At 38.5% G+C, this 13,295-nt stretch overlaps 1 protein-coding gene across 4 annotated transcripts in view; it reads left to right on the top strand.

The window, feature by feature from the left end:
- Window positions 1–13,295, top strand: part of LOC309415189 (E3 ubiquitin-protein ligase NEDD4-like) — a gene marked incomplete at both ends in the record, with an annotated part of 211,240 nt that overhangs the window by 180,196 nt on the left and 17,749 nt on the right. For all 4 annotated transcript variants that reach the window (XM_082012636.1, XM_082012635.1, XM_082012634.1 and 1 more), the window contains 4 exons: window positions 1,480–1,557; window positions 3,619–3,673; window positions 8,441–8,499; window positions 12,874–12,939. In XM_082012636.1, the coding sequence (XP_081868762.1) occupies window positions 1,480–1,557; window positions 3,619–3,673; window positions 8,441–8,499; window positions 12,874–12,939 (258 nt within the window). The remainder of the gene's footprint in view (window positions 1–1,479; window positions 1,558–3,618; window positions 3,674–8,440; window positions 8,500–12,873; window positions 12,940–13,295) is intronic.

The following is a 13,295-nucleotide window of genomic DNA, read 5'->3' as shown; positions in this document are numbered from 1 at the left end:
GGAGAAAATCAGAAGAGTAAAAGTGAGGAAAATCATGGGTTGAGATAAAGGCGGTTTAACAGGCAAAGCAAAAGCCACACACGCAAGCAGAGCAAAACCAGGAATTCATTCACCACTTCCCATGGGCAGGCAGGGGTTCAGCCATCCCCAGGGAAGCAGGGCTGCATCACGCATGACAGTGACTTGGGAGGACGGACGCCATAACTCTGAACGTCCCCCCACCCCTTCCTTCTTCTTCGTCCCAGTTTTATATACCGAGCACGACGCCGTATGATATGGAATCTCCCTCCCTCTGGCCAGCCTGGGTCAGCTGTCCTGGCTGTGTCCCCTCCAGCTTCCCGTGCACCCCCAGCCTCCTCGCTGGCCAGCCAGCACGAGAAGCTGAACTGTCCTTGACTGCTTAGCAACAGCTCAAAACATCGGCACGTTATCAACATTTTCTCATCCCCAGTCCAAAACACAGCCTCACACTGGCTTCTGTGAAGAAAATTAACTCTATCCTGGCTGAAACCAGGATACTGAGAGAGTGGTCAGGCATTGGCACAGGCTGCCCAGGGAGGTGGTGGAGTCACCATCACTGGAAGTGTTCAAACAACATGTAGACTTGGCACTTCAGGACACGGTTTAGCGGGCATGGTGGTGTTGCGTTGATGGTTGGACTTGACGATCTTAAAGGTCTTTTCCAACCTTAATGATTCAGTGAATAATTCTGAAATTTTAGTAAACGAATTGAAGAAATAAAATTACGTTAGGTAAAAATGTCAAAGACAACCCAGCATTTCACATCACCCTTGAAATACGAGTTGCACTTTAATTTGTTAGGCATCATTCAGATTCCCAGTGACTACTAGTTACATGACATATTTTCATGGTGGTTCGTATTGGTGATCCAGGTGCATGTGGGTAAATTATGTGTGTGGAAATCGCAAGCATTTTTTGTCTAAATTTGTCTTCTGTGACCTGTTTTACTTGCCCCTTTTTGCCTTATTTGGACATTGATGTAATAATACCTGTGCATTAATAAGAATGTAAGAAGCTCATTTTCATCCTTTTCGAGCCTTTAGTGAGATGGCTTATTTCTCTAACGCTTTTAAGAGCCAAAAACATGCATGTGTATCTAAATGCCACTTACAAGAGTGCATGCATTCCAAAGAACAGAGCTGTATTTTTTGAAGTGTATCTCTGGATATAGCACACTTAATAGAGTCGAAGTCTTACGTCACCCTAACTAACTCTTAACTTTATAAAAATCATTTCAATATATGAATCCTAATAAAGTATGTGACACGTCCAAATACTAAATGTTCTATCACTTTTATATGTTTTGGTTTGTATGTTTTATTCTTAAAAAAAAAAAAAAAAGGCATAAAAGAGTAACCGTAACGTAGGAGGATTTATTTTCCAGATAATTCTGTGTTTGATTTAGTATATAGATCTGACCTCATCTGTCGGATTTACAGTCCCATATTTCTGTTACAGGAGGATCCACGACTGAAATTTCCAGTACATTTGAGATCAAAAGCATCTTTGAACCCTAATGATTTGGGCCCTCTTCCTGTAAGTGATAGTGTGTATGTATTTTAATACATACCTGCTATCTTATGTCATCTGATCTACTATTGCAGTCATATATTGTATGTGGACACATATGTTGCTGTCATCAGTTTTCTGAAGACACTAAAGCTATGTTTCTATATAGCACCAGAAAGCATTATTGTGATCTGTGAATCAGTCAGGCTCTTCAAAGCCAGCCCATAGTATTTCTGAAATGATTGAATGTTTCTTTGCTTATCTGAAGCTTTGAGCTTGAAGAGACTTACCTTGGTTTTATCTCTGACTGTGTGCTTTTAGATAGTTACCTGTTACTTTAGGAAAACAAGGAGCAGATTATTCAAAGCGAGCTCTATCAATGTACCAGCACATATTGGCATTCAGAAATCTAAATAAAGTTTGATTTTTCAATGAAACTTCCACAGTCTGCAGATAAAATTATCATTTTAACATCAGAAATTTTGTCATACTTGTAGCCAAAGTATAATACTGGTTTACAGCCATGTCAAATACAGAGCTTTGGTTTGTTTTTAAAAAACTGCAGCCTTGATGGCAGAGACTAGTCTATGAAAGCTAACAGTTTTTCTGGGGTGCTGGTTTTCACAGTGTATTGTTAATTCAGCTCATTGCATTGCCTCATATATACTAAGCGTACTTTTGCGAAATTGCCACTGAAATTGTACTTGCAACACTGGAAACCTTAGTGAGAATGAGCCACTAATTGTCACCAGCACTCTCAGTGCTCCAGCATGTATTATGGACGAGCTGTCTGCAAACGGCTGTGCCAGCAGAAGAGGCTACTGCCCCATGCTATGGGACATGGCAGATTAAATTATTTTAGTTTCAAACAGTTTGAATAACAAGTCTTTAATCCTACTCATTTTCACTGAGCTGGGTTACAGTTTACTTAGGTGAAACACTCTACCGGCAGACTAAATCGGGTGCTGCTTTTGGGCACAAGTGTGACAAATGCTACCTTTGGTGAGGGGTGATAACCTCTTTTACCACCTGTGATCAGATATCCTCCTCTAAACCATCCTAAAATCTCACTGCCCTTGTCTTGATTAGCAAAAGTTTTGCCTTGTATTTAAATGAAGCTAGGCCATTTGCCAGGCCCAGTGTCTTGAATCGCTGATGAAACTGAAAACTATGCGCAGTTGAACGTATTTATTATGATGCATTTCCTGGTAACAACACAGCAGTAATGCAGTTTGTCTTTAAGAAAGCAGCTGTGGAAGTAGCTGTTCTTTTGCAATTTTTCAGACACGTTGAGCATGCATTAATCTTCGAGGACACATTGCTTAGATCACCGCATGGGAGTAAAACATGCAGGGAAATCAAGATAGTCTGATGTACATTACTGGAAATGTATAATTAGTAACAGATTTAAAATCAGTTAATCCATTTTTGAGTGATGTAAGAATGACTAGAGAATTTAACAAGAGTTTCTTAGAAAAGACTGAAATTAAATCATTTATCATCTATCTTGTATAGAATCTGAAGCTCATTTACAGGTGGAATGAGCGCTAGACTGAACAGCATTGCATATGCTGTGTGCCGTTTATTCTCCTTTCTATACTGTAATCATTTGGAAGATGAGAAGAGGGAATGGATAAAAAGGGAATAATTGAGGATTGTCCACCTGTAATGGGATCCTGACTTACATATTTACAGTAAATAACCCACATGTGTTTCAGAAGTAGAAGCAGAAACTCTCAAACCTAACCAGTGATGGACAGTCTATTCTTTATGATAGTTTCCTCGTAGTAGGAAATGGGTACAAACCCTGATGGAAGAAGTTTCCACTTCCAAGCTTTAAAAAACATTTACTGTATTGGATAGAGTTACCTGTATAAATAGCCAGTTCTTTGAATCTTCCTAGACTTTTGCCCTTGACATAATGCATCTGCGATCATTTTGTGTCTTCTACCTCACAAGAATCTATCAAGACAGTTTAAGTAGGCGTGGATAATGTATTGCTTCATGCTGTGTGAGAGTGGTAGTATTTCACTTATTTTTTCTCTTCTTCTTTTTTTTTTTTTTTTTTTTTTAATTTACCAATTCCAGCCTGGTTGGGAGGAAAGAATACATTTGGATGGAAGAACGTTTTATATAGACCATAGTAAGTAAGCACTCAGGTACTACAGCAAATAGACAAAGGGAGATAATAAATATTGAAGTGAAAGCTTTATAATTTTACTCTTCATTTAGGAAGCCAGGTGTTGATATGTGGAGACATTGATACCAGAGACTTAGTGCCCTCATACGGTACTGTATATTCACTGAAAGCTTGCTTTTAATTGGCTCATCAAGCTTTGTCCCTCTCTGACTTGTGAAGCATTAACATTTCTTCTTTGTGGTTTCTTTTGTTCTTGTTGATATTTTGGATTCGTCGTTGTTGTTGTTGATGATCCCATGGCTTATTTGCACTTAATAAATTAAAATACACACTAGGAATAGAAAATAAGATGAGAAAAGATCATAGCCACAACTCCACATATAGGCAGTGGAGAAATTAGCACTGAAAAGTACTCTTTCCTCTCCTTTAAGAAGGTCTTGTGGCAGTGCTGATTCTGATCTTATTTCCTATTTATAGCATGTTAAACTGCACCCAGCCCATTAATATTATTCAGTTCTGTTAGTGAAGTTCTAGTGTAAGTGATGTTTCATTGTAGACTTGTCTTATTACAGCATCTCAGAACTACTGTGTGAGTTTTTGTTGTTGTTTGAAAATAAAGCAGCCCAGAAAGGTTGGGTTTTTCTAAAGACTTCAGCTGGACTTTGTAATGAGAGATTTCTACTGATGGCATAATCTTCACAGAAATAGATAACTCTCAAAACCATTAGAAGAGAGTACATATGCTACACAAAGCTTAAAGAATTGAAATCTTAAACTATTATACATATCTGACAGTATTATGTTCTTCCTTCAGTATCAGTAACGCTGACTCCTATGCTTATCTGTAGTTGTATATATGATATTATTAAATCATTATTAAAAGACTGGCTTTAAAATAATATGAATTTTGAAATTGCATAAATAGTTTTAACTAAAAATTAGAAATAATACACTCGTCAAGTACAAGATTCACTTCTTTCAAACATCAGTACAGAAGTCATATTCTTTTTGCCCTCTATAATTGTTTCTCCCAACAGATATCTGGAAACTTAAATCTGGCAAATTATTCTAAACTGCTGCCACTGAAGAGTCACAGAATAAAACTGTCGTATTCAAAATACCTGTATAATTGTTGAGCATCCCAACCTCCTTTAAAAAGTTTTAATTTTTCAGTCTTCTAAATCTACTTAAGCATGCATTAGTCTCTAAAAGTCAATGGAATGTTAAAGTTGTACATTAATTAGAATTCCCCAAAGAATTTGTAATTGATATAAAACTACACTTACTTGCATCTGAAATCTCTGTCTAGTCCCTCTTTTGATCTGAGGGGTTTTTTAGCTTTTTAGATCGCAGTTTTTACAAAAGTTTTGAGGTTGTTTTTTTTATTTAATAAAGCTGCTTGTTTCCAGCAAGTATCCTTTTGGTCTCAGTCTGGTGCCACACCACTGCAATTACAAGCGGACTCTCGGAGCAGAGGTGATGCCAGCGGTATTACAGCGGACACATTGCAGCTCCATTGTGATTATGTTGTGCTCAGTATTTAGGCAATGGCTGCAAACAGCGTTCAGTGCTCAGTGCAATCTCAGTAGTAGCATTTGTTTTCACAGTATCGATGAGGAGGTGCGATGACATTTGACCATAACGATAAGGATTGTGACAGAGCCTGCTGACTCTTCCTTATTTCATGACTCTTCACGTTCCATCAGAGCATGCGCTCAAATGAGTCGCGGGCGCGACCAGCTGTGCTCACCCTAAGTACGCGAGTCTCGGTAGTCCATTCCTGTGATAAGCTGGCCATCACTTCAGTCCTCCTCAGCTGAAGCGATTAGTTAAGATGCAACAAATGTAGGCGGCTTCATTTTAGAATACCGTATAAATGTTGAAAGCTTTAACAGATTCAGCTGCTCTAATGTCCTGGTTCCCCAGCCAGATTTTGTCATTCTTCTGTATAATTTTCCAATACTGTTGTTCTATTTTTGAAATGTTTTTCTCATACCTGAGAGAAACTGTAACTACATCGAATGCAACCAGCACAGAAACCTCCTCTTGTGGAGCAATACAAACTGCTGTTAAGCATGCCGTATAAACTAGTAAGGCAATGTACTGTTAAAATAATTTAGGTATTACTTGTAACATAGTAGCCTGGAAATACAGTATTTTTTAGATTTTAACTGTAAACAGTTCTAATTTCTGCAACACTCAATCTCTTAACAAAAAATACACTCTCTAGTTCTCCATGATTGGTCCTTAGCTAGCTAAGTCAACATTATTTACCATCCGTGAATAAAATAGTATGCTCTGTTCATTGTAGCGTGCATATACTTTTGCATCTTCTAGGAGCCTTGTAGGAAAAATTATCTACCTGTTGGAAGGTAATCATGAAGCAAAACAAAAATTTTTCCTAACCATATGCAGAACACTTATCAGTGGTTCACTGGCAGAGGGATGGATATATTAAATGGGTTCCCCTCAAAGTCTGTCTTGGATACACCATTTTTCAATATATTCATTAGTGATTTAAACAATGACTTAGGGGGAACGTACTTATTAGTTCAGCAGAAAACAACAGTGTAGGAGAGGTGAGAGGTGCTCACTGGAACAGGATGAGAAATCAGAATGAGCCTGGCAAATTGCCACCGTAGTGTGAAGTAAGATGCTGTTTAGTATTAATTGCAAAGTATTACTCCGAATGAGAATAACGAGCAGAGTTTTTGTTGAATAAGGCATGAAAAAATCATCATCTCAACATGAGTTAACTCATCCTGTGATGTATCAACAGGAGTGTCTTAAGTAAGACCTGAAGTAATCCTTCTACTCTCATCAGCTGTGATAATACTGTATCTAGCATGGGGTCCCAAACATAAAAAAAATAGTGGACCACTTGGAAAGGGACCAGAGGAAACAGAGGAGAGCAGGGAATCCTCAAAGGCCCTAGAGCCTGATTCATGAGGAAAGAGAGAGTATTGTATTTGTGCAAAGACTCAAGACAGATTGTAGATTTTCAAAAATGTGCTGCGAAAGGAATTAATTTGTCATCCACATCCACTGTGGATAAGACAGAGAATCTTGAGCTACATTTCCAGGTAGAGTGCTTCAGGTTAGACCCCTCTAATTGTTGGGGCGTTTAAACCCTGGAACAGCATTTATAATATGAAGTCCCTGTCACTGTAATACTCTGGAAAAAAAATTCGACAACGATTTGACAGTGACATTGTACACTTCTAAGTATGTAGGGCAATAAGAAAGAAGCGAGAAACTTGCAGTCATTTCCAGTTCTATTATCTTTGATTTCGTAGAAAATTACTACCCTGATTTGTGGCTGTCAGTTTGAAGTAACTGTCACTAACTGATACAAAACCAGTAAACTTTGTAGAAAGAAATTTGACTGAAGAGGTTGAAGCTAGATGAGAAGGGCCAGATTTGGCATTACAGCTCTCTGGCCGTCTCTGGTCTATGGATCTTATGTGGCTTCTGGAGCGGCCAGTCTTAAGAGCCTTCCTCCATAATTTCAGTAAGCACTAAATAGCCTTAATACGCAAAGGGAAATAAAATCGAATATTACTATTAAATTAACTGATAGATCAAATTTCTTGAAATGTGCTTGTGATCTTTTTGAATTTTCTTGAGTTAACATTTAATGAATGTCACCTTTCAAATCCCAGTCCATTTTAAAACTACCTTGCAGTACTCAAAACTTACAGGTCTTTTCCAATTGTAGAAACATGTAAAATAATTGTGTGTTAATATAAGTGGGTTTGGTTCTTTGCTCTTACTTATAGTGGCCATAAAGACATTTTTCGGGAAACTCAGGTTGTTTATTCCCAAACCTAGCAACTACAAAACTTAAAATCTGGACTGCTATCTTAATATACACTTCATAAATCAAAGCAGTGCATGTAACAAACAGATGCATTATTATTACCCTTTCAGAGCAGGAAATGGATGACTTAAGCCTTGCCATTGCAGATGGCATCTAGCTTGGTTTTTGGAGCATTGTCTTATTGTTGCAACATCATCATTTTGTTGTGATTCTGTTGTGTTCAGAATCTTGTGAGGAGCAGTCGTCTGGAGGCAGGGAGTGTTTCACCATGGTCCTGTATAGCCTTACCGTAGCATACCAAAAGCACCGCCCTCCTGGTGCTTTTAAAAACTGTAGATGAAAAGAACTGGATTCTGTCATGTTACTACCAAAATCTCCTTTGGTCCAAACTGCATGATCTTTTACACTATAACTGTTTAATTTTGCCTCCTTTAATGGTCCTATAATCTTTTCATTAAATCACTGTCTAGGACTTTTTTTTTTTAAATATATATTATTCCCTCCAAATTTAAATATACGCTGGCTTTTAAAGTATTAAATTTTGGATATCTTTATGCAAAATTTCAAAAAAGTAAACTTAGTCTGCTATTTGACAAAGTTTTAGGGGTCCTTTACCTTTCAGGCACAAAGTCTGCCTATTTCTAATACGAGTCGAATCCAAGGCCATGTTCAAATAGAACATGTTTACTACTGCAGACATTGAAATAAAAGCAGTGTAAATACACTGGATTCTGTTGTAGTTCTGCATTTTTGAATGAGTGTTTTGAACTAAACAGTGTGATGGGGTTTTGATGTACATGGGTGAATGCAGCCTTTTCTAACCCTGAAATACTCCTAAATCCTAAGTTGTGGAAACGGTAGGGAAAACAGTTGTAGGGAGGAAAAAAACAACATAAATTCACAGTGTGGTAGCAGAGAAGTAATGATATAATTTCTTTTGTTATTTACAGATAATAAAATTACCCAGTGGGAAGACCCCAGACTGCAGAACCCGGCAATTACTGGTCCAGTAAGTACTGCTGCGGTTTTTTTCCAACAAGTGCTGTGGCTCACCTAGGTTTGGTGCGGGCAGGAGGCGTTGCTGAGCAGCAGGTAGCCTCTCCTCCGGATCAGGGCAGACTCTGCCGGAGCAGCGGGCCAGGAAGCAGGGCTCCTGCCTTGCATTGCCTCTTCCTGACAATGCAAGAGAAGGCATTTTATTATGCCTCCCACACCTGAGTGGGAGGCTCAGGTGCCAGCTCTGGTGAGTCCGCAGGGCGGGGGGAGCTGCCATCGCCTGACAGGCTGCCAGGGTGCCCCAAAACTGATGCCTCGTCCCCGGCATTCAGACGGCTGTACTACTCTGTGGCCCCTGTTTTGTTTCGCGGAGGCTGGAGCGCGCCGGGGACCTTCCAGCCTGCTGCCAGGGGTCCAAAGCAGCAGTGGGCTATTAGGAATCACTGGGACTCTTGGAACTGCAGTGCTGTGCGCGCTATTCCCAGGTCAGACGGTACCGTGGAATTTGATGGGTTGGGTGGCTTTCCTAGCAGTAGCCACCTAGCTAAGGGATTTTTCCGGTGGTATGGTGTGCTTCCTGTCTTGTAGCTACTAGTGAAGTTGGCTTCTGCCTTGGAGTGGCTGGGAAACATTCTCCATCAGTAGATAGGACAGTAAATTGCAGAATTACCTGTTTCAGCAGGGAGGAAGAGAAGGCTCTTCAGCAGGACAGAGACTCTTGTTTGGCTGGTTTTAATCTTTTGTATTGTGTTATTTCTGAGTGAAGCTACATCTGTTCGAAAGGTGCTTAGCTAAGTAGTCTGAATGGTGTTTCACACTCTGAAACACATGGAAACCCATCATTTCTCATTTGTTCCATTCTCCTCTTCCTGCAACCCAAAGCTTTCTGCACTAAGTTATGATGATGAAAGTGGTTTCTGAAACAGATCCATTACTGATGCAAACCCTGGCTGAAAAATAAAAAATTTAAGATTTCAGCATGGTTTTTGTTGTTGTATTTGCTGCTTATTATGATGATGAAGTTCCAGGACAAAAGTAGTAGAGTGGTATCCTTAGCTTACTTTTGACATCCAAACAGATGAATTGGGGGGAAAAATGTGTATTAAAATAAATTGCGTCTAAAATAATGTAAATGTAAAATATCTTCAGGTGTTTTCTTTCTCCACACTTGCTGATATTATAAGTTACTTCATATGGAACAAACAATATTAAACCTTTGCATCTTATCTTTTATTCCTCCATTGTGTTAGAGTAGTATGTTTCTATACTAAGCTATATGAAGGGCACACGTCCGCTCTGAATCCTAAGTCAGAAGATCTTGAGAAATTCAGACCAGGTTCTCTGTGCTGAATCCTAGATTGTAAGGTTTATAGGAGAAATGTTCATATTTACCCGTTATCTGGGTCATTACTGACAGTGGAATTTTACTGAGCTGAGGCACTATGCTATTTAATTTTTGATTTCTGGGTGATAAAAAGCTCTTTCCACTTGATATGAGAGAGTTGTGACTATATGGATTCAGAGTGTAAAAAAGATAAAAATGGGGTCTATCAGTTTTAAGAGACATGAAGCTTACTGCAGATAAACTAAGAGATTTCAGAATATCGGCCATAGAAAAAATAAATACATGCTTTTACTTTAATTTCAAATTTTCAAAACATCAAATATATGGAGTGATTCTTTGACATTTTTATGCTGGTTTATGCCATTCTATGGTTTTCTGAGTGATCAGACTTCCAACCCTAGGATGTTTCCAGGTGCCAAGAATACCTTTTTTATTTTGGGTAAATCCTCAGGATTTTTAAGGGTATCAGGACACGGCAGGTTAACTACTGCATGGTGGAAATCCAGTTGCTCTTGTTTATTAATAAGATTAATAATAATCATTTGATTGAACATAATTGCTTTTGGAGTTATTTACCCATTTATTGTGCACTTAGTGCTTTAGATACTAGTACACAGTATGTTATACAAATTCTTAATGTTTATTTTCCCAGAAATGTGAAGCATAAATGAGAAAAGACTATTGGAGAAAACTTGTTTCAAGATGTTTCGGTCATGATCCCATTAAGTAAATAACAGTTATTTCTGTGTTTGGGGTTTTTTAAAAGAGAAAGCAAGATCAAATCTGGTTTACAGCCATATAAGCATTAAGGATTCATCTTAATGCTTTTAATAGTATTTTTGGTGCCATGACGAAAACAAAAAACTGCTTAAATTGCATTTCACATTGCATTTAGGCAATGGAAGCATGCTGAAAGATTATTTAATGGCTGTAGTAAAGGCATATTATCATCAGAGTGAAATGCTTTAGTTTGGGGTTTTTTTTGTTTTGTTTTTTAATTTTTCACATCTCATCATCCACAAGAGAAAACTCATATAGAGTTTCATATAGAGTATTTCCACCTCCTGCGCTCACCTGCATCCAGTCATGAATCTACTTCAGGACCAGCCTCTACCTTCCCTCCCCCAAAATCCCAGTCCTCACCCGGAAACTGAACTTGAACCAGAGCTTTGCAATTTTGTGATTCAGCCGTCGGGGAACAGAGAATATAACTTTTGCAGTCCTGTGGAATTCAAAATCATTCTTTTGCTCCCAAGAAATCATGCATCATTTGTGTAGCTAGTTGTTTTACTAGGTCCACTCTTTAATCTTGAAGGAACAGTAGGGCAAAGGAAAGTAAGGGTGTATTTGGAAAATATTATGAGCAAGGACAGGGGGCCTTTTTTTTTTCTTCTTCTCTTCTTTTTTCCCTTTTTTCCAAGGCTCTTTCCAAACCCTGATTAAATTGATTTTCCATATAGTGTCAAAAAACAGAGAATTAAGGATTCTTAATTCTCAATAAATTAATCGTCAAAAAACCCACAGATAATTAATGAGTCTTACTTAAATACATAGCAGTTATTTGTTAGAGCCAGACCTGTACCTGCCCTAATACTTTTCTAGCCTATTCCAGTTCATTAGTTTAATCCACGACTTTGTTTTACAGCCATTTCGTCTGAAGGCTGAATACTGTCGGTTGCAGTCATAGGACTGGCAGTCGGGAGGCTCTTACCTGTACTGCTGCTTGAGGGCTGACGCACTTCAGTGCATTTGTGTCTGGTACTACTTGGTGCCTTAAAAGGCTTGGCCTTTTTGGACGCTTGTATGCATTTCCCATCTGGTGCAAAAGCAAAGGAGCGTGATGACGACAAGTAGGTAGCAGAAAAGAACGCAGTCATCTACTGACTCCGTCATCTTACTGATGGTCAGCGGGTGGCCTATGGGTTAACATCCAACGTGGCAATCTTCTAGCTTAGTGTCAGGTCCTTGCTTACCCGTACGGTATGTTAGCAGGACAGGGAATCATCCCGAGAGGCTTTCAAGTATCTGGAAATCCACAGAAATATTTCAGAGACTTGTGTCATTTGTTAAGGGGTGTTTACACCAATTCCCGGCTCTGCTGATTAATGTAATTCTACCAACCTTCAGGGTGCCTTTTTTTTTAAAAACTTCTAAAATTGTTCTGTTATGCTGATGTTACTTAAAAATGTGGTCTAACTCATAGGCAGCTGCATTGAGTGAGTATTCAGATACATATTAGACAGCGACTTGTACTTGGTTCACAGGAATGTCAATTTGTTTACAAAATTCTTTCAGATTCTGGATTAAAGACATTATGAAGGTGTATATTTTCATTATAAGTAATTTACAAAATAGTTTTGATATGCTTTGATGATAGTTTGGTATCTCTTAAGAATCAGATGCATTCCCATGGGGCTGAAAAGAGGATTTCTAGCCATGGACATTGCCCTGCCTAGTTAACTCTTCTGTGTAGGTATACATTGTGTCCTGCACTTTTTGGAGGGCAAGTAGTGTTCGTTGCTAGTGTCATAGCTTTACTGGAGCTCCTTAACTTATTCTTAGGTTCATTTTCAAACTTACTTGAATTTTTGTGTCTTCTGAGTAGCACCTAACAATGCTTGGCACTTTCAGCTGTGCAAATCCATATTTTGTGGTAACACTAGCCATTTTTAAAATTCAGTATCATACGGCATGCTCGTTATTTCCTAATGAGACACATGGATGGCAGCAATACATTCTTTTTTTTTGGGTACATATTAAAATTTGGTTTTGCTCTTTTCTGTTCCTAAAAGAAGAAAAAAATGAGGGTAAGTCAACCCATTTTTTCAGCTAAAGTTTTCATACCTTTTAACTCAGATTACACACTAAGAAATGGGAAAATTTTGGCTGTTGTACTTCATGCATGGTGGGTTATATTAGATGAACCTATGGCATACATATGTAGATAGCATGTCTTTAAATTTCTTTTTTGTTTAAGTAATGTTGCAACATCAAACTGCTAATAGCTGGAATAATCTGTGTTTGTGATTCTCTCTCTGATAGGCAGTTCCGTATTCCAGGGAGTTCAAACAGAAATATGACTATTTCCGGAAGAAGTTGAAGAAACCAGTGAGTAGAAACGTGCTGCTGTGTGTTGGAATCAATTACGCTACGTCTGGGAGAAACAACAGACTGTCCCAAGCATAGATGCAGAATGGTGGTGTATCTTGCTATAACACACTTGCTGGTTTTTCCCGATTGTGCTACTCCTAAAGGGCCGAAGTAGGAACCAAAAAAATGAAGAAAAGTTTGAATTTGATTGATTTCTCAACAAAAACATTTACAAATCTTTAAGACTCACATTTTTCTGTATGAATGCAAATCAAAGTGATGAGGCAGCAAGGAAGTAGCAATGATTCACTATTTCCCATTGCAACTGAGACTAATTGGTATGTTCGTTTACAAGCCTTTAGGTTGAAAGTAGG

Source organism: Phaethon aethereus (genome assembly GCF_964289735.1).
Source record: "Phaethon aethereus genome assembly, chromosome: W".
Taxonomy (NCBI): Eukaryota; Metazoa; Chordata; class Aves; order Phaethontiformes; family Phaethontidae; genus Phaethon; species Phaethon aethereus.
Note: the sequence above shows the minus strand (reverse complement) of the source record. Positions and strands in the feature narration are given on the sequence as shown.